Consider the following 22,927-nt stretch of genomic DNA (forward strand, 5'->3'; position numbering starts at 1 on the left):
TCATTATTTGTCTCTAATTGCAAATGTTTGAATAGATTTGAAAGATTATTTATTAGATATAGCAAAGACTGGCTCAAGTGCAGCTGCTCGTACACTAAAACTTACAAGTTGTGCAGGAAGTGCTGAAACTAAGTCTAGATGTATAAGCTTTTATTCTTATTATCGAAGTCCTCACTAAAAGAAATACATCTTTACATTCCTGTCTTAATTATCATTAGAACAGCTTATACTTAAAAACTACAGGACTTCAGGGCGTAAGAAAACAGCACAGGATATAAAAATACCACTACCTCCCAACAACATCAGAAACAATGACAGAAACAGAAGCAAGACATCTATTTGAATTTCAGATTTTGTCCATCTAGATAACGCTGCCATTTCCTTAAAAGCAACAGTCCAAATAAAGATTAAGATCAATTATAGACATTCTTCAGAAAAATATTTTTTCCTTTTACTTCATGCCTACAGAGCTATGGGTTCTGTTAGTTCTATTGAACAGAAAACACAGGCAACACATCAGCCCTGTGAAAGTGAGAAAAACTTGCAGAAGTGACCCAAGAAGATAAGTATCTACTTAAAAGCTAAACGTAAATCCCTTTATTTGAGAAGTTTAAAATGCTGTTTTAAAAACTACACATGTGATCTCAAAACACTGGAAATCTTCCTGCATATGAATTTATTAAAAGAAATATATAAATAAACCAATGAAAACATTGGTAACTTCCATGTAACATAACTATAAGGTTTTCTTCATCAATATGCATTTTCCCCTCCACTGTATTTAGAACTCTTTTTATAATTATCTTTGGTTGCTATCTCTTGGCAGCTCTATTTGATAAGTTTTGTATACAAGAAAGTTGGGGTAACGAGAATAGCTAATCACCAAATTCACACAAATATCAAGCTTCAATCCAAACCAATATATCTTCAGTTAATAACCATACCTGAAAATCCCCAGAGAAGCTGTTGGGCTAGAATATAATCAAATCCATTTTTAGAAAACATCCTGTGAGCTACACATTAACACACTAAATACGAACAGTTATTAACTAGAAAAATACAGTACACAGATTAAAAATAAGAATCTACTTAAAAGCTAACCCTAAATCCCTTTATTTGAGAAGTTTAAATTACTGTTTTAAAAACTACACATGTGATCTTAAAATACTTATTATTTGCAGCAGACAACTTTTATGGCAGTGCAGTTGTACGTCACAATTATGCAAAATAATAGAATGAAGAATAATTTAGGAGGACATAGAATGAAGAGAAAAGTAGGCCACTACAATCTCACGAAGGATTAATTAAAAATATTTAAGAATTTCTAGAAGATTTAGAAGAATAACTGCCATATTTATTTACAAAATATGATCTTCCAATCAATGACAGGCATACTACCAAAAACAAGTCCCTAGAAAAATGTCATTCAAAGAATCTGCCAGAGGAGAGACAAAAGCAAGACCTTAAATGTGACCAAAAATCTTCCCAGTAACTGACAGACTTCATTGCAACTCTGAGACCAAGCCTGGAAGTGGAGGAATGTCCTAGAAGAACTCAGCAAGGAAATGGTTTAATAGGGGTTTTTTTCATTTCTGTCACCTCTGCTTTTTCTGTTTAAGATGTATTCGAGCAATTCTGCTTTTTAAAAGAAAGTTTTTCTTTACAATAGTTTCACACTTATTGTCTTCCATATTCAATAAAAGTCGCAGCATCAATTTCATATCTTCTATACATTTTATATTTTTTTAAAAATTTACACATTTTAATCTATGCAACAAGTCACTCTCAATCCCTTTAATTTTTTCACAGAATTTTGCCATACTTCAAAAATTTACTGTCTTGCCTCAGAATTACCTTATTTTTCTATCAGTTTTGATAATGAAGGAATGATCAAAACATGGAAAAAGGAGGAGGTTTACAAGTGAACAGGAAGAATGATAAACAGAAAAACATATAAAGAATTGAAGGGGAAAAAAGGTCAGAACACAGACAGAAGAAATAGAGACTGAATGACTGAAGACCATGATAAAAGTTATCATGAAAAGCAAATTAAGACAATGAATTACAGTATTTTGTGTCTAGTTCTAATGTCTTCAGTCTAAAAAATAATTTTGAAGAATCAAGCAATGAAAAAAAACCCAAAAACCCAAAGACAAGAATCTTTTCCTGAAAAGCACATTTTCTAGACACTGAAGAATAGCTCACCATATACTAATATTATTTAAAAATAGGCTGAGGAGTAACTTGGCTTGCAAATTGTGTTTACGTGAAAGGACTTCTGAGACTCAGGCTTCAAATTTACCAATCCAATAATGAATCACAAGAGTGAAAAGGTAAATGTAGACTAACTGAGTAGAATGGATGCCAAAAAAATTTAACTGTGGGCAGTTAAATAGAGAGGCATCTTATCTGTAGATGCAGCAAACTGGTTCACCAAGTCTTTTGATCATGACTGGAAGCATTTCAGTAGTTGCACATTGACACAACCATAAACTACGAATTAAGACTCAGGAAACACATTGCAAAGGCAAATACTACAAATACAAAAAAGAATTAAGACTGTCTTAAGTGGAAGAAAACTATTTAAATAAAATTATTAATCCTTGAACGCATGCTTTACTAAATGAGTATCTATTATTTTATTGTAAATTTTCATTCTTCTTCCTTTGCCCTTTTGTTCATTTATAATTTTCATTTGTGTCATTTCCAACTCAAACAATGTAGTCTATCGTATCTTAAATTTTTTTTAGATGACCAACTTATTTATGGGAAATCAATTTCAAAAGAGACATTACTTTAAACTTGGGGGTAGAGCTAGTCTGTTCAATCATTAGAAATCTGTTTCACTAGAAGAGAATACAAAAGACACCTTACCCCGGCTTTTGGCAGCTTCTTTCAAAGTAGCGAGAACTTCAGGCTTCAGGTCATCAGAGAGTAACCTTCCCTCCAGGCCAGGAAAGAGTGATCTAGCACATCATGGAAAAAAAAAAAAAAAGAAAAAGAAAAAAAAAAGACCCCCCACATTTTAGCAAGGCATTATTTATTTATGTCACTGCATAGACATTACCAGCATGGGAATCACCATGGTAGAACAGGAACATGCAAAGCAATCACTTACATACACAGAATAGAGCTTTCCCTAGGTGTTTTCTGACAAATGAAAAAATCATACATTTAGAAGCAGAGAGTCGTAAGAAACCAATCTTTCCAGTTACTCTTCTTTTCAAACCAAGTCTAAATAAGTTTTCTTTTCATAGAAAAACTGGGATTAGAAAACTATTTTCACCCATTTGTATTCTAATAACAAAACAAGAAAAGCTAAAATAGCACCTACCATTCTATGTCTCTTAGAAATTCTGTTTGAAACTATACAAAAAATGCAAAACATAATTCTAGGATTTCACACAGATATGTGGATTTCAAAAGATCTGCAGTCAATAGTTAAAATTATTGTGCCAAGAGTCAGTCTCATCCTGCTCTTCCATCACTTTAGCACTTAAAACTAAATAGGTTTTTAGCGCTTTGGTATTCCTGAAGTCAAAAATAAATATCCAGTTTAATTCTGACAGCAGATATGTTCGTTAGACACAGACAAACACAGAATCTTGTTCTTCCACAGTGTTAACAGAAAGAAATTCATAAGAGCTTATTTCACCTTCTTAGCAGGCTCCAAATTTAAATAAGCAAAGAGTCAATCTCCTAAATTGAAAGTGCTTTAAAATATCTAACATAAGAAATATATCATACTTAAAACATTAGAATTAAAGATAGTTAATGTAAACAAGATTAGAGGCAAATAAAGCATTACTATTTCAAATTTCTGTTTTATCATAGCTAGCAAGGAGATTTATGCCTGGTATAACATGCTTTTTTATCAGTTTTCCATTACTAATCAAATCAAGTCCATTACCAACATAACATGAACTGAGTAAGAAATACTGGTATCATTTAAGTTTCAAAAAAAAGTATTTTATCACTAGTCTGAAGCAGGGCTCCAAACTGTTAGTCTCATTATGGGTATGTTTATACTAGCTTAACTTCTGGAAGGAGTAACAAAGTGAAAAAACACCAAAAGATAAATCATCTCACAATGGATGCTAGAGAATTTTTTTTTGAAAGGCACTAGAATCACAGGCTCTGAGTAGATTTAATCCCCTGACAAATAACCTGAATTGTTCAGAGCAAGAAAGATTGTGGGGTTATGATTATGAGTTTAAGATTATGGAGTTTCTGGAGCAAGTCCAGCAGAGGGCAACAAAGATGATTAAGAGACAGAAGCATCTCTCTGAAGAGGACAGGCTGAGGGAGCTGGGCCTGTTTAGTCTTAAGAAGAGATGACTGAGAGGGGACCTCATCAATGTATACAGGCATCTGAAGGGAGGATGCCAAGAGGATGGACCCAGGCTCTTTTTGGTGGTGCCAAGGATACAGGCAGTAGGACAAGATGCAACAGGCAGAAACTGATGCACAGGAAGTACCACCCAAACATAAGGAAGAACTTCTTTACTGTGCAGATGACCACACACTGCAACAGATTGCCCAGAGAGGTTGTGGAGTCTCCCTCACTGGAGATATTCAAGAGCCATCTGGACACAATCCTGTGCAATGTGCTCAAGGATGGCCCTGCTTGAGAAGGGAGGCTGAACCATATGACCCACTGTGGTCCCTTCCAACCTTACTCATTTTGTGATTCTGTTTAGAATATAGCAGGAAAAGAGCAGAAGCAGACCTGAAAATAATCAAATTTCTCTCAAGCAACATGGAAAGACAAGTTGCCTACATCCAACTGCTTTTCTTGAAGATCTGCTGTCTATATATATATTCAAACTCCCATTTACAAAAGGACCTCACTTGGAGTACTTTTTACCTTAATAATACCAATCTGGGCACACTCCAGCCCACCTCTACTTCCTAATAAACAGTCCACAGAGCAGTAAAAGCAGCAAAACACATACCAAGTGTCACATTCTCTCAAACAGAGGATTTGGAAATTAGTGGAACTCTGAGATAAAGGAGAAGGAGGGGTCATTGTGAACATACATGTGGGTAACGCTTTGTAAGGAGGAACAATAAGGCCTCTGGTGTGTCTGAGTGACTTCAAGCAGTACTTCCTTAAATATCACTTGGAGACTGGTCCAGACTTAACAAGTATTTAATATCTGCATAATCCAGTACAGACATAAAAAGCAGTAGTTGTGCTTTCTCCTCAGTGACCCCAAGCTCATTTATTCCAGCTAGCCTGCTCTTTGCTATCCCCTCTCCACTGTCAGTGCAACTTTTTTGTCTAATGAAATGAGAACTAAATTGGAACACTGATGCATGTGGGAAATAAGCATGGAAAAAAACTAATTGGAGAGAGACTGGAAAGAACAAAAGGAGAGCAGATGTAAAAGACAAGCCCTCTTCTTTTCATCATAGTATCTGCTTAATTCCTGAAACCAGCCCTTCATTGAAATTAAGAGTGTTGTGATAAAAAAAAAAAAGCCTGAAGTAATCTCAAGCTTTAGGTTTAATAAAAGCTCTTATCATTACCTTATTTAATGTAATTCCTAGTATCCATGTTTCTAACCTCCTCTTATTTATAATTCCCAGAAGAAAGCAAACTTGAAATGTATCCTGACATATTCCCTTAAAGCCTAGATCACACAATTCTTTTATAAAGTTATAATGGCAAATAGCTGTCACTTTTCAAATGAGACATATGCACACAAACATATATATATATATACAGAAATTTGAGTTCTATCTGTGCATTATTTCATTACGATACAGGCTGCTGCATACCTTGTTTGCTGATAAGCAAATAACAGTCTGAAGCTGTTTTAACATACAAATTTAAAAAAACCCAACCCCCAGTATTACAATATTAAGCATACCTGGGATATTCTTCTGAGGTTATGTAAACTACATCCTGTTCTGACACAGATGAGGAAAAAGGAATAAAATTCCCATTCTGTAAAGGCAAAAGCTCCAATCCAATCAGTTCACTGTAGACTCCATCAGAAAGCACAAATTCTAAAAGATGAAGCTTTTCTTCAGCAGGTCCACTGTGTCCAGATTTCCTTAGCACTTGCCGTACTACAGCAGGAGTGACTTTTTTCACAGCTTTAGCAGCAGAAATAGTAAGATGCACTGCACTAGCAATATTTGCTGGTACCTTGGCAATCTGCTTCCCTGAATTCTGGAGGTAGTTGAGAACAGACTGTGTGTACTCCAAACTCTCATCTACTTCAGAAAAATGCACCTGCTCCACCTTTATCCACTGATTACTCACTGAGTAAATAACTGTATGCTGGAGCAGCTCTTTAAAGAGAGGTACTACAATTGGTTTCCAGGGTACCCTGATTTTGCTCTCATCAGGCCATAACCTATAAATTCTTTCAGTTGACAATGGAAAATCTGAATTCTTCTCAGTCTCCATTCGTTTGATAGCTTCCAAAATAAGGGTTGTATATGCCTTTGGCACTATATTTACCACAAGAAGATCATTCCACAAAGCTGCTGGATCTCTCCACTGATCCAGCTCTCGCCATTTGATACTCCTCCTATTGTCTGTGAGACCAAAGAAACCGCTAACATGAACAGGGAGTCCAGTTTTGCTTTCCTCACCTGGAGGCAAAGGCAAAAAACAAAATGCTCTTCCTGAAAAGTCTGCTACAGCTCCATTTTCCTCCCCATTAGTTGATAAAGACATGGCTATTCCAATAGTAGGAACAAATTTCAAGTCATCAGCTAAACAATCCAGCTCTGTACACATTCCTCGACCACCTACACAATTACATACTAACCAAGATGTCTTCTGTGCGTCCTTAACACTCTCATCTTCTACAACTATATTTACATGGTATGTCACACAAGTTATACTATTGCTTGGAACTTTCTTACAATACTGATTTATTGCAGTTCCCAGGATTTTGATAGAATTGGGTCTTTCATGTTTCAAGGCCTTGTTCTCACTGGCAGTTACTCTAAAAACCAGCCTCTCCGTTCCATCAGCTTCCCTAACATGCAACGAAACATCTTGAACACTCTTCAAGAAAAGCAATACTGTGTCTGCATCTGCTCTGAAGGATTCGAACAGCTCCAAAACCTTCTGTTTGTCATAAACATTGCTGCTCAGTTGGGAAGGCTGCAGACGAAGTGGGAAACGAAAAAAGGTACCAGGAAAGTTTCCATTCTTAAAGGTTTCCTTAGTGCTGCCAAATACACCAATGAATGGTGCAAACTGGTCTGTAAGTTCATTTATTTCCTTGCTATCTTCTTTTAGATTCCAACACTGGCCCGACTCATGAGGTCCAAAAAGGGTTTGATGGGGATCAAGCATTCCAATCTGGTCACCGCTGAAAATGCTAGGGACATCTGTATACATAAAAACAACAATTATTAATAATCCTAAAACAACATACTTTAAAAATACAGTCTTAAGGAACAAATTTTTAAAAGGGCAAGACAAAAATGTTACAAAACTGTGTTGAACTGAGTATAATGCCCAGGGAGGTGGCTGAGTCACCATCCCTGTGGAGATATTTAGAAGATGGGCAGATGTGGCCTTGGTACCATTAGGCTTACAGTTGGACTCAATGGTCTTAGAGGTCTTTTCCCATCTACATGATTCTATCATTCTGATAACATTCTGATAACTCAGTGCTTACTGACAAAGACGAAACAAGCACACTCCTATTATGCAATTAAATATATAAATACTCAATCAACTATTTGAATTCTAGCAGACAGTGAGCAATGGAAAGTACAATTTCTTTTGACTCTGTACTTTTATGTTTCCAGTATTTTCAAGGAAAAAGAAAACCAAATTAATTCACTAAATATGTATTCTATTGGATTCCTACTTTGAACATCTCAAAGGCTGGCAAACAGTAATCCTGTACACTTAAAAGCATAAATATTGTTAAAAAATATCCTGTGTCTTACAAACTCACTTTGCAACTTAAAATGTTATTTCAGCAAAAATTGCCTCATCCTATACTATTATAACTATGTAGAGTGTAAGCACAATTTATGCTGTTTCTGTACAGCAGTAAAACATTTTGAGAGAATAACAGGTTTCAAGACTGAATATTACCAACTTGTGAAACAGTATGTACTATCTCTTTCAAGTGTAAATGTGTATATATACCTCTATTACATAATATCCTTTCTAGCATTAAATAAAAATCACTGCTTATTATACAACAAACCTGCAAAAAAATTTCAGTCTAGTTAGGAGAACTTTCACACTTCTACTTATATAGCTACTCCATATTATGGGCCTCTACCAAATGAGCAGCAGTGCATAACTGAAATACCAGTGTAAAGGAATGTTCATTTCAGTATAAGTACATAATGACATAATGACGTTACTAGAACAAACAATCTCCTCCAAAAACCTTCAAAATCAAAACGATACCTTACAGGATTTTAGAACAGGAATGCTTCTTAAGAGAATTTAGCCAGTGATCTAATTTTAAAATGCACTATAGAGATAATATTAAATGTTTGATGAAATCTAAGGTAATTAAACAATTTAAAACTTCAACATTTTCATCTTAAAGTAACTACTGAGAGTACCTGTTATATGATAAACTGAATTAAAGCCAATTCCAAATCTTCCAACTTTGAGAGGATCATCTTTCTTCCTGCTTCTTGCTATTTCCTGTATACCATGCCAGTCCTCCGGGGTGAAAATTGCATCATTGTACGCATAAAATGCTGGCCCTTTAATAAATAGGCAAGTGTTAAAAAGATGACAGAATAAAACTATTTACTGTTTAAAATTTCTAGGAAATGAACTCACAGGACTGAGAAAGCATTTATTTGAAGTATGCAGGTGGAAATCAATTGGGGAAGCTATGACTTAAGCTGACACCGAATTACACCTGGTAATGAAAGGGACGTGTAGAGTAGCAGCAAAAGCAAAACCAAGGAAATGGATATACCTCTGTATATGGTACTTAGATTTATATTCTGATGTGGTATTTAATTCTGGTGTCCACATTTTAAAAGAATGATTCTGGAAAACTGACCAGAAAGCAGAAAACAACAAAACTTCTGAAAGAAGTGTCATGTAATACAAGGCTTAAATTCAATCTGTTAAGTTTATCAAAAAGATGTCTGAAAAATGTACTAATCACAGTCTACTAATACCTCCACTTGAAGGGAATACATGGCAAGGTATAACTGTCTGTCTAGAAAGTGAGACAGACAAATTCAAATTAGAAGACATAATAAGGTTGATTAATAACTGAAAAAAGCCAGAAGCAAATAGTAGTGGATCATCCATCACTGAAATCTTCAAACCACAACTGAAAGCCTTTTAGGATGATTATGCAAACTAATTTGTTTGTTAAATACATAACTGACCTTTATCACAAAAAGCCATATTAGATAATATCAAAACCTTAGAGTAACAAGAAACTGAATTTTCAGTATAGAGGTAGCATGGAGGAAAGTCTGGTACAGAGGCAGGAGAATAAAAGATGGGGAAGAAAGCAGATCTGCCTGGGCAATGATTAAATGTAAGGGGCTAGGGTCATCTTCACATGAAGAACTGGTGTGCTGGTTTGGCCTGGGATAGAGTTAATCTGGAGGCTACTGTGCTGGAAACAGTGTTGATAACGCAGGGCTGTTTTAGTTATCGCTGAGCAGGGCTTATACAGAGCCAAGGCCTTTTCTGCTTCTCATGAGACCCAAACAGCAAGTGGGCTGGGAGTGCATAAGAAGCTGAGAGGGGACACAGCCAGGACAGCAGACCCCAACTGACATGCATATTGAAGAATAATGGCCAAATTTTACAAAAATTATTTTTACCCTGATATTGTGCCATGTCCTTTGACCATAAAGTTTCTGTTCCATACTGAGTTTCGTCATATAAAAACCTAACCTCTGTGGCACCAGCATCTTCTGCATTCTGTATCAGTTCCTGAGGCAGAAGAAAAACAACAAAACAAAGTATGATGCAGTAATGCTGTACATATTATAGCAATGGCTTTCTAACTTAAACAGTAGAAAATAATAAGCGATTATCTGAAGTGTAATCATTTTCATGCTTTTCAACCAAAATAATTTTATTCAGTTTATCTGAACAACAATAGGCTTCATTATAAAATGAATATTCAGACAAATACTATAAATATGATTTGAAGTTGGAGCTCAAATACCACACAGAAGCAGCTACAAAGTTGAGAAGCTATTAAACTGTTACTACCACCATATTATCCTGAATCAGCGCTGTACAAGTCTCAAAACAATACATTTGTGAGAAGAAAATAAGATTTTTTTTTTTAATTTATCAAAGTTTACTGTTAAGCCCACAAAAACAGCTGTACAACAACAGAGAAGCAACAAGTCATAAGAAGGCAATGCACAGCACTCTTCTTTATATCAAATGAATTACGTTCAAGTTAACATTTCACAGTATGAACCAACCACTGAAAAGCCACAGTGCTTCTAAAACTCCTCCAGTAAAGGGCTGCAGAACAGTTCTGACCAGTTACTCTCTCGGTCATGAGCCAACAGAGCAGCTCACCTGTCAAATGAAACCCACAGACTGGAAAGAGGCTTATATTAAGATTGAGTATTTGTTAAATAGTATTAATAGTGGTGACAGCTATGGAAAACAAAAATGCCAATAAACTAGTTCTGTAAACATGACTATTAATAAAATATGCCTATCCAGTCCTATTTTCATCAATAGCAGACACATAAGTATGATTATAAATACCTACAGGATTACAGCTTCACACAATTTACATTGAATCATCACAGTGTATCAGGGCTCTAGACACATAAACACACATACACAACACACTTGTGTGTATGTTTATGTGGGTGTATGCAAGCTTGGCATTTCAGCTGAATTGAAAAGTTATGTGGATATATCACATGCAATGTATTTGTGAACCATAAATTTCATTTGATTATGCATAAAAAATAAAAGACTTCATAGCAAGATGAACTTTTACTTAAAATATGCATCAACTAGCAGCAGGTATTTCAGATTAGGTTGCATTCAAATAGACTGTTGAGAGTAAAATAAGCTCACTGTTATCTGGTTTCAAAGCTATAACCCTTTGGTTTTACAGTTTGTGACAGTAATGTTCAGTCTACAATGCTGTATTGGGTCTGGTTGAGTTGAGTTCATGTCCCCATAGTAGCCCTCACAGTGCTGTGCTTCACATTGGTAGCTAGAAGGGTTGGTAACACACCAGTGTTTTGGCTACTGCTGAGCACAGCATCAGCACTGTAACATTCCTTCCTCAATCGAGGGCAAGATCCTGGGAGGGAACACAAGTAGGCCAGCTGAACCAAACTAATCAAAGGAATATTCCATACCATATGATGTCAGCTCAGATATAAAAGCTAAGGAAAGAGCAGGAAGGCAGGCATTCATTGCCTCCAATGGCTGCCTGCTGAGGAACCATTATGTGTGCTGAAGCCCTGCTTCTCAGGAGTGGCCGACCATCGCTGCTGATGGGAAGTAGAGAATAAACCCTGCTATCTTTCGCTTCGCTTTTGCACATGCAAGCTTTCGCTTTGCTTCTGCTTTAATAAACTGCCTTATCCATACCCACAAGTTGTTTTCCATCTTACTCTCTCCCCTGTCTGGCTGGGAAGAGGCATGATAGAGCGGCCGGGTGGGCACCTGGCGCCCAGTCAAGTGGGCACCTGGCATCCAGCCACCACAAATGCATATCACTTAAGTAACTAAAATATATTGGGTTTTGTTTACAGTGTCAATTCTACATAAATTTGAATCATTATGAGATGGCAAGAAATATACCCAACAGTTGAGTGTAAATAATAAATTTTTAAAGAACCACTACAAGGTATTTAATTACAAAACCCATGCAACTCTTCTTCTTAAAAAAGAACAATCATGGCAGTCATTCATTGAAATACAGAAAGATAGCCCAAAGTCTCCAGAAATATTAAATACTAAGTATGGAAACCACCATGTAGTCAGACTTGTATTCATGCTGTGGCAAAGGGGGTATCTGCTACATTCAGCTGTAACAGCATTGTATCTGAAGAACTGAAACAGTGAAATAAATTTTAAGGTACCAGCAAAATTACCAGTAGTAATCTCTCCCTAACAATCTTTTAGCTCTAAATTGTAAACCATGAAAATAGGATAATTTCTACTTCTAGATTTACCCATCTGATTTCTAAAGACATTATCTTATTTCTTCATGTTGGAATGAAAATTTGGATTTAAATTGTCGAGCAGGTCTGAACCCTTCACAATTCAAATGCATCTTACAGATGTACCTAGTACTGGGAAACAATAAAAATGTAAGCACCCCTCCTACGTACAGACACTGCTCAGAACATATCCAGGAGGCAGTCTGCCAAAATTGAAGATATGCTTATCTTCGGCATTCCCACTAAACATAATCAGCTTCCAGTTCCATGGTTGCAAAGAAGATGAGACATCAGGAACTATCATGATCTATCAACATTTGTGTTTGTGTGTTTTGTATGTACATATAGATAAATAGATATATCTGTACTAAATCCCATTAGTTAGAACCTAGTATTCCCATACTCTAAGGAAACTAAGTTCCTACCACCAATGTGATAAAGCATGCCAGATGAGAAGTTTGACATCCAGCTATGAACTAATCACTCCAGATGTTCTTAAAAAAGGCAAAAAATCAAACTGATATTTTCAGACATTAGCATAGGAAGCTATGATAAATCACACAAATCACCTTCTACAGGTCCTAGACTTTCCCACAGAGGGACTTAATGAATTTGGAATTATGTGTATTTTTTGAGACCATAGAATCATAAAATTATGTGGGTTGGAAGGGACCTTTGAAGATAACAGAATCACAGAATGAATCACAAAATGGCTTGTTTTTTGGAAGGGACTTAAGAAACCATCTAGTTTCAACTCCCTCACCATGGGCAGGGATGCCACCCACTAGTTTGGGCCTTGGACACTTCCAGGGATGGGGCATTCACAAATTCTCTGGGCAACCTGCTCCAGTGCCTCACCACCCTCATCCTAAAAATTGTCTTGCTTATTAATCTAAACCTGCCCTCTTTCAGTTTAAAACCATTGTCCCTTGTCCTGTCACTACAGACCTTGATATAAAGTCTCTCTTATAAGCCTCCTTTGTATGCTGAAAGGCCAAAATAAAGTCTCTCCAGAGCCTTCTCCATGCTGAACAACCCTGACTCCCTCAGCCCTTCTTCACAGGAGAGGTGCTCCAGCCATGTCTAAAGTAAAGTGAGGTGAACTCCCCTCTACCAGTTCACCATTCTTTTCACTGACACAATTTTTAGTGCTTAAATCAATGTTGTCATTTCCAATGTAAGAAAGCTTGCTCATGTGAAATACACCATGAAGTCTCCAGTTTAATTACATCTGCGTTTTATCTCATTTTTTAAAATAAATTACAATGGCATCTGTGACAAGAAAATTCAGAAACATTTAAAAAAAAAAAACAAAACCAAAACCAAGCCCACACATAATACACATAACTCACTTTGCCTTGCCCACAGAAATGGAAACATGTATCTCCTGTACTAGAAACATGTATCTCCTATACTGTAATGAGATACAACAAGGTCAAGACTCACTGGAAAGCATTAAACTAATGGTATTATGCCGTGCATATTAAATGACTGCTAAAAATACCATTTGTCATATACCTTAAGAATCTGTCCTCCCTCTGGGTATCTTCTTAATATATCCTTAAGAAAATCAACAAGTGGTGGAGTTGTTTGTCCAAAACGACCTAAAACAAACAAGTAACAAAAAAAATAAGCTGTGTATTATGCGACTACGCACTTAATTTCAGATTAAAAAAAAATCCTAAACAATTACTGGGAACTTAAATAATTTCTTTAAATTGTTCCAGGCCTGTTACTGTAAAATCTTGCCTTTCCAAAACCAACTGTGAAAATACTACATTATAAATCTTTTTATTAAAAAAATCAAAATAGCAGTCTTGATGCTGATGGTCAACATGCTGTTTCATATCTAGATGAAATAAATTTGGGGGCCAAGTCTTTGCAACAGTTACACCACAACTCCAACTGCTTGATGTCCAAAGGTAGCAATTTCTAAATGACTACTACTTTTAAGTAGAATGATAGTATTCCAGGGCAGCAGTGGCTCTAACTTTTTTATCTCTAGTGATTTGACAGCTACATACAGGCACAGAACGTTTTGGGTCTAGTATACACTTCCTGTTCTGACACTCCATGGGGATGGGCTTTGTGATAGCTTTGGTGTTGCCTGGGCTTAACCCTGGAATGACAAGAGTCCAAGTATAATGAACATCTGTTCCAAGACAAAGAGTTTATCACAAAACAAAAATCTCAATACTCTTCAACTCAAACTCCAGTCTGAGACTAAAGAGCAGCTCCCTAAACCAAACCTCTAAAATATGTGCTTCAAACAAACAGTACCTATGCAATCCCCACACAGAAAGCATCTAATGAGGCTTCCTTTTGAAGTTATTAACAAGTAATTATTCTCTCTCTTTCTTTCCCTCCCTTCTGCATATATATGTGTTTATGAATTACACAGATTCAAAAGCACACATATTATATATTCTGGAATAAAACACTAGGAAAAAAAGTAGTGTGGAAAAAAGGGGACACATAAAGAATTCTATTTGCTGAGAAAGAAACAAGAAGAACATCAAACATTTTGTCTTTAAAATTTTCTAGTGTCAGTCTTTAAGGTACCTTAATAGCATCAACTGAAAAAAATGCAAGAAACTGCAACTCACAGCTGAAAGTGTGTGAAGTATTTTATAACTTTTGTTATTTTTACAGTATACAGAAGTATATGAAAGTCACCATGCAATGTGCAAACTTCTGAAAGAAAGTGAACTGATAAACAGTAGGAAAGTTTGGGTGTTTCTTTTCTTAGGAGAAATTATCTAAAATCAAAAAAACTGATCTTCTCTAAATCTAAGCTGGGCAGGCTGGAAGCGTTTAAACAACACATTTCACCGTGGGAACCACACAAACAGACAAGTAATTTCCAACTGATTGGGCTGAACGTAGACTTTGTTCTCTGTTCAGTCTAAGAGCAGAGCTGCTCTATGCATGTTCACAACAATTACGCTGGCTAGAGATCATGATCATGATTTACTTCATCCAATCAAAGGCTGGATTTTCTTAAATATTAGAGCTGGTTATATTTAACACAAAACTAGTTCCACAAATTTGAATGAGAAACTCTTTCTGACATAAGGACAGTCAAGCACTGGAACAGGAGCCTGGAGAGTTTGTGCAGTCTCCATCCTTTGAGGCTTTCCAAACTCAAACAGATCAATCCTCAAGCAACCCAGTCTGACCTCAGAGAAGACCCTGCTTTGAGCATAAGGCTGGATTAGAGACCTCCTGATGTCCCTTCCAACATGAATTATTCTGTCATCATATGAAAAGATTATGTATTATTTGACAGTCACCAGCAATGAATGAACACAAAGGAGACATGGGTGATCTTCAGAGTACTTCAGCAATCAATGTGCTTGGCCCTACTGACCATGCACTTCCACGTTAGAAATTCAGGGCCTTTCTCGATTCATCTGCTGTAGGGAAAAATCTCTGAACTGAAAGACTCCAGAATAAACACAAAAGGCTGATACTAAAGCCTTCAGATCTTTTAAATTGACTTACATGAGAATTGTGGACCAGAAAAAGTCAAGCACTTTATCTAGACACAGACTGCTTATCCACTTAGAAAATCTCACAGCTAAATACTCCATTCACAGGCACAAAAAACAGCAACAGTTTTTCTTTCCCATGAAAATTTCTTAGGGCTACTACACTATATTCTCCATATACTTGCATGGCAAAAAACAGCTCTGAGCAGAAAATAAAACTCTTTACTTAGTCTACCACAGCCTACACATAGCAAAACATATTCAGAGCAAACAGTTGAGAACGACAGAAAGAAAAATGTTTGATGTCGTAGAACCAAGAAGTCCATTGTCATAGGTTTCTAATCACTTCAAGTTCTAAAGAATGTGAACATGAAATTCTGGCTAATATACAAACTTCCCTCTGCCACTAGAAAACCATAATCCAGTACATTCATGGCTTGCACAGGCTAAGGAATACATTTTGTGACACAAAATAAAATATCTGCAGGAAAAGAAGGGTTTCTTTCTTCATCCTACCATCCCATTAGTATTTATTTCATTGCCTTACAATAAAGTTATGGTTAGAAGAATAGTAATGCTAGTAATCAAGTAAAATAATAATTATAGATTTAATTAGATTAGATTAATTAAATTTAATTAAATTTAATTTAATTTCTGAAGATAATCAGGTAACAAGACACCATACAAAGTGATACATCTGTAGGGGTTTTTTAATAAAAATGTAACTAAACATGCAGAATCAAAAGAAAAACAAACAATCAAAAAGAAAAAACCTAAAACTACACAAGAAATCAAGAGCTTTTTTACATGGTGGTTATTGAAAAGACATACTTTTGGTATCTCTTTTGCTTTCAAGTATTTAGCTTATGTTATATGAGATAAGGCAGCTATTACGTTATTGAAAGACAAGTCTTATTGATTCCAAAGGATGGCAATAATCTAAATTCTACACATTACAAAGAAAAAAAATTAAACACCAAGGCACTTATAAAGAGAAGTTTAATTTTCCTGAAGCAGAAAAATAATTGCTTCCCATTTAAAGAAGACAAAAACTTAATTAACTTTGTATTACATTAGAAAATGCTTTGAGCTCTCAGTTTATAAACACAAATATTTTCCATACCTCCTCCTTTCAACCCTTTTGACTGAAGCTTCAAAAAAATTTGATTTTGAGACTTCTGAAGATCCACAATCTTGATACCATCAGACAACTGAAATACAAAATAAGACATATCTTGACCAGAAGTTTCAGCTTGTTAGTAACAGGACCAAAACAAATCAGGTGGAAAAAAATGCCCACAGAAGCATACTAAGAGCAAGCCATGGCCTCCTGTTTTTACATTTGAAAAAGTTTTGTGTTCTGGGAAGTTCTAGAAGCATACAACTAAAGCAGTTATTGTTCTAAGGTGCATGCACATAAAGAAAACAAACATATACGGGAAGTACGTAGTCTGGGTACCACAGGAGTACATATGGTTATGCAATTTCAGAGGGGTTGTAAACTAAACAGTATCAGCTCAAAGCAGGTGTCAATACACAATGTGTAGAGACAAAAGTATGTCACAGAAACACCTCTGAAGAATTCAAAAGTCCCATGTCCCCACTACCTCTACATGCAGACCTATCACAGAACGGTTAAGGCTGAAGGGCCCACTGAAAGTCACATAGTCCAACATCAAATGGACTCACCAGGAACATCATAAAGAAACTGAGGCAAACTAAGCAACATATTCCTTAACAGCAATTGAGGAAACTACTTAGTAATCATAGCACATAATGGTTTTGTTGCAATTCTAGTTTCGTATCATGCATGTCCCAGTCGTAAACGAAGTGTTGCTAAAATAGTCATATATGACGTTACCCTGCATGCCACAACAACAAATGCATAATAACAGCTGCACTGTGCTAATTAGAAACTGAACCAAATCATATTAGTTTCCATTTATAGCAAACTATATTAAAAATTTTATTATGTGAAATTATATTACATTAGTCTCAGTTTACAGCGAAGTTCGGGACTACTACCTCACTTCAATGGGTAAAAACAAATCACTAGAAAGCACTTGGTGTTTACACAGATGTAGATGCTTACAATCCAATCATATTTAATTAGCAAAAGACAGTCCTAGTCCACAGTATGTAGTCATTATTTAACAACACTAGCAAGAAAACATATTCTTTTTTATTTACACCACTTTAAGTAGTGTAAATAAACAACAACAGTGTGTTTATTGTAAGTTTCTACAGAAATATTGTACCTGTGCTAATCTTGTCTCAAGACATTAAATAGCTGACACTGGGTATACAAGCTACTCAGGACTCACTAAAATAAAAAACAACCCCACAGAATGCTGTAACCCACCACCAAGCGTTAAAGGGATATAGAGTAACCACATTTTCTCAGGAACAATTTTTGTACCAAAATACCACCAGACACTAGGACATTGGACAGATTAAAATTAATAGTTTAATACTGCAAGGAACTATGAGAGAAAGGGACACTGGATTTTACTTAATATCTGCAAATTGCACATAGTAGTTTCAATGGAAAAAAAAAGATTTACTGATGAATTCTCTACTACTCAGAAGTTTAAAAAATAATTTGATCCCAGTAAACAGGAGTCCAAAGGTTTATAAAGGATTTTTGAATTTGCTACAGTACAGACCACATATTACCATATATATTGTAGTTTATTATTAAAAAAAAAAAAAAATCAGAATAGCTATTACAGTCTGTTTACTGACTGTTCCCTGCAAAAGATAAGTTTTCTGTGCCAGTCAGATCTTCACTTCCAGACAAATTTTAGAAAGTGATATAGCGTTCTTCCTCCAAAAACAGGAAGGCCTGGAGAGAACAAATCAAGGACACACAAAACCAGGCAAGAAAACAAAAGATAGACTACACAAGCAGTTTGTTTCAAACCTGAGCCCTCAAAGACTACTTGTGTTCCCCATGTAGGTTCTTAAAAGCTTTCTGAGCAGTACAACTAACATCTATATCCTTCCTTGTATCATAGAATGGTTTGGCTTGAAACGGGACCTTTGTACATCATGTAGTCCAGTACAACAACCCCTCACCAACAGGAACTAGATCAGATCTCAAAGTTCCATCCAATGATTTTGAACATTTCTAATGATGGGGCATCCACAACTTCTCCAGGCAGCCTGCTTCAGTGTTTTATCACCCTAATCCTAAAAAATGTCTTCCTTTTGCCCCATCTAAACCTACCCTCTTCCAGTTGAAAGCCATTGTCCCCTGTCCTGTCACTACAGGCCTTGGTAGAAAGCCTCTCTCCATCTTTCTTATAAGCCCACTTCATATACTGAAAGGCCACCCTCTCTTCTTTATGCATCTGCAAGTCTCCTTACACCTATTTAGCAGTAATTTGCAACCTCCTCTATCTCCCTTTCTTGCCTCTACTCACTTCATCCCACCAAGATCTCCAAGTTCCCATTTCCCAAGAGCACGGCTAGAAGCATGCCAAGCAGTACTGAAATGCTGACACCAGGCTGATGCCTTCAACAGAACAAGGTCATTCATTCCTTCATTCATTCGACCCTCTCTCCTATACCCAGACCACAATTTTTAACTTGCCAGTTTCCTCTCACGGTGATGTCAGCTCTGCTCTTGAAACTAGCCAGATTGACAGGAAAGCAGAACAAGCACATCAGCACTGTCCGGTGAAATTTCTGCTCTCACTAACAACAGCCCTTTCCCCCCAAAGAAATTAGGATAAAACACGTGGATAATGTCAGAGGGAAAAAAAAAAAAAAAAAAAAAAACACGACATAAAAACTCGGATAATAAAAGCTGGCACCATCAAGAGTGGTGTGAGGGTCACCTGCTCCTTCACTCGACACCCTTGCTTCCCGCGAGTGACCCGCACAGCCCGCTCTGCCCACGCACCAGAGGCCCCGGCACGGCACCGGCAGCAGCCGGGCGGGGACTTCCCGCAGCACAGCGGTGCGAGAGGCGCCGCAGCCGCGGAGGTGGTGCCGCCCGCCCGCCCCCGCCGCGCCCCGCGCTCACCTCTCTGCCGCGGTGCCACAGCCGCTGCTCGGCGGGGGGCAGCCCGGCCTCCGCGTCGATCCGCCTCTTCACGTCCCTCACGGCCGCGGACGGCGGCAGCTCGAAGGTCCTGCAGCCCAGGCAGTCATGGAGGACGGTCACCCGGGCCAGCCTGCGGCAACAAGACACACACCAGCTGAGAAAGGGCTCGCAGCGCCGCCACCCGCCCGCTTCCCCCTCGGGTACCCCGGAGGCCCGAGACGGGCGCCTGAACCCGCGGGGTGTAGGGATGGGCGGGCGAGTGCCCGCCCCGCTCTCCGAGGGGGAGCAGCGGAGCAGGACCGCAGCCTTCCCGCCCGGCCCGGCCCGGCCCGGCCCACTCTCGCATCCCGCACTCACATCCCGCCACCGCCGCACACAAAGGACCGCTACCCGCCGCCGCTCCCCGGACGGGGAAGGGGTGGGGCCCGCAAGGCGGTGACAGGGAGGGAGGGAGGCGGGAGCGGGTGGAAGTGCCGCCCCAAGAGCCGCGGGGGGGGGTGAGTGCAGGGGTGCGGGAGGGCCTGCGGGAGGGGTTTCCCGGTTCCGCGGCGCTGCGGGAGGATCCCCGCGGCCCGGTGCGCCCCAGGGCCCTCGGGCGAGAGAGCCCGCTCGCCCGGGGCGAGGGAAAGGCTGCAGCTTTGCATGAGGCGCTACTGCTTTCGCATCCCTCCTTCGGCAGGGAAGCACGCTGGTATTTCACGTAATTCCCAGCATTCAGGCACCACTATATGGAGCACAAGAACTTACAGCTGATAACCCTCATGGTTTATCAAGGAGGCAAAACACCGAAGGAAAGATACTTTTTCTGCTCTCTGGCGGAGAGCCTCTCATAGGACATACACACCGCCCTATTCTCACAGGGTGTATGGTAAGTCATATCATTCGAGATTTAAGAAATGTGCTTTCAGTCCTGAAAACTGAGCCTTAGTCTGCCTGTGAACCCAGTGAGTTAAGAGAGCACTTTGGGAAACTTGTGGAGTGGGCCAGCAGAAATACCACAGTTCATTGTGTACAAAGTTCCATGCCTGACATCATGGGCTGTGCATCAGTGATGGGCTGAACAGCAGCCCTGCTTCAAAGGAGCTGGGGAATACCAGGCTGAGTGTGAGGCAACAGTGTGCTCCCTCTGGAAGAATGACCTGCAGATCAAGGAAAGTGAGCCTCTGCTTAGTGCTGTTGAGGCTGGATCTTGGATATTGTGACCAGAATGTGATGGTTTTGGCTTACTCAGTTCCAGAACCTAGACAGTCTAACATGGTCAGGGGGCTAGCATGTGACCTACAAGGAGTATATGGGGGAAGCTGGGCTAGTTAAGTCCAATGAGGAGAATAAAGTGCCATATGGTAACATCCTTCATATCTGAAGGGCAGTTACAAAGGCAATGGAACTGAGATCTCCTTAGTACTGAAGACTAACAAAGGACAATGGCAACAAACTGTAGCTTGGGAGGTTCACATGAGAGAGCAGAAAAAATCCTGCCACTTAGAGAGGAGCTCAGGACTAGCATGAGTTGTCTAGAAGCACTCTTCATTGGGATATTTGAAGGCTTAGCCATGACTGACTTGAAACAATATTTATGATCCTCCTGCTTTGAGCAAAAAAATAGACTACAGACCTACAGCCAACAGTTCTATTTCATTCCAACAGGGCCTTAATTCCAGTCCCTTACTAAACTAAAACATTTATGACTTTACTCAGTGACAGGGATTTAAAACTGCTACTTGGCAGCCAAAGGTAACAGAATTTCTGTGGAAGGGGGAAAAGACAGAATGAATCTGTTTTCAGAAAGTGTATCAAACTAAGAAAAAAAGGCAGCTTAAAAAAGCCAGGTGGATCAGGATCCAACACAGTACAGTTAGTAGACAGTTTTTCCAGGACTGCAACATGTGATTTCATTGATCAGTAATATTCGTTTATCGAATTCTACAGGATTATATGAAAATGCTAGACATTTTGTGGATCTGATCCTGCTTTCACCAGAAATAACACAAGAACTATTTTAACACAAACAAGATGGTTTTAACTTTTTGCTTTTGTTTAGGACTTTGTTCATTTTTCTATCATTTCATGTTTTTAATTTTCCATTTTGTTACATCCCCTTCAGAGTTTGTCATCACAGAAATTTTCATACCAAAGGAATGAGAAGGCTGCCTTCTAATCTCTTAATGTTTATCTTTTCAAGTCTTGATACCTGCAGAAGGGTGTAGCAGAAATGTGGATGACTGGGCAAGATGGAAGGAGTTGAAACCAAATGCAGTTCCATCCATATCAGCTGCTAAAATAGTTTCCAGACCAGTTGTGAACCACGAAGGCACACTGGCAAAATTTAATTCCTCTTCTCTGCCTGGGATCACAGGAGTGATTTATCATTTTATGAAGCATGAACAATGGTTTGAAGGGGACCCAAGAGGGAAACAGGGCTGTCTCAATTGTCAGCCACCTCTCTATGAGAAACTTCTCAAATGGTGGGATGCATTCAGGGACACAGACAATCCTGCTATCAGTGATAGGCTGAAGTTCCCCAATCTATGTCATATCACATGACAAGACAATACTCACAAACTATGTCCTGTGATGATTTAACATTAATATTGGAGGAAAAGTAACTGTGTACCACAGATTCTGACTAGGATGTGACATCTGTTATAGAGGGGGAAGAGCTGGAAAGAACTGGTGATACAGAACTGGAGGTGCAAGGTTCTGGGCAAAGGAGTTGTACTCCCGAGCTATTGGAAAATAGCCATACCTGTTCTGCTCATAAATCTGATCCCCTTGTTACAAGAGAGACTGTTTTGCACTGTCAGGATTGAATGTCCCATTTCCGTTTACTATTGGACATACTTCATTTGCCTCTCCTTTATTGCATGTTTTTTATTCTGTTTTTACTTTTTAATCATTTCCGTCCTTGGTCTGTATTTTTTTCTGTCCATCCAGATGGAAGCAAGATGTTTCTCCTCTTAGTACCACTGTATTAAAAAAATAAGAATGACTAGGACATGTGTTCCGAAGTTGCCCTTTGACCATCCACGCTAATTGTTGTCATGCTCCTTGGCACACTTTTGACCTGTAACTACTATAACTGATACCTGTAACTATCAGTCTTAAGGAAAATGGTCAGGCAAGGTTCATAAACCAGGGACAACTCTCCACAAGCAGAACAGACAAGGACATTTTGGTTTGGGGCTAAAGATTGTTAAGACTTTTAGACATGCTGTGTCCCTATAGATGTGCTATGCCCCTTACCCTT

At 38.3% G+C, this 22,927-nt stretch overlaps 1 protein-coding gene across 4 annotated transcripts in view; it reads right to left on the reverse strand.

The window, feature by feature from the left end:
* The window catches only part of SACS (sacsin molecular chaperone), a 58,269-nt gene that overhangs the window by 13,826 nt on the left and 21,516 nt on the right, over positions 1-22,927 (reverse strand). For 3 of the 4 annotated variants that reach the window (XM_064645346.1, XM_064645348.1, XM_064645347.1), the window contains 7 exons: positions 19,660-19,810; positions 16,753-16,840; positions 13,657-13,742; positions 9,805-9,916; positions 8,566-8,712; positions 5,877-7,359; positions 2,875-2,966 (listed from right to left, as the gene is read on the reverse strand). In XM_064645346.1, the coding sequence (XP_064501416.1) occupies positions 2,875-2,966; positions 5,877-7,359; positions 8,566-8,712; positions 9,805-9,916; positions 13,657-13,742; positions 16,753-16,840; positions 19,660-19,810 (2,159 nt within the window). Of the gene's footprint in view, positions 1-2,874; positions 2,967-5,876; positions 7,360-8,565; positions 8,713-9,804; positions 9,917-13,656; positions 13,743-16,752; positions 16,841-19,659; positions 19,811-20,037; positions 20,110-22,927 lie in introns of those variants that run through there. The other variant, XM_064645349.1, reaches the window with a different exon arrangement.

Source organism: Pseudopipra pipra, chromosome 2, assembly GCF_036250125.1.
Source record: "Pseudopipra pipra isolate bDixPip1 chromosome 2, bDixPip1.hap1, whole genome shotgun sequence".
NCBI lineage: Eukaryota > Metazoa > Chordata > Aves > Passeriformes > Pipridae > Pseudopipra > Pseudopipra pipra.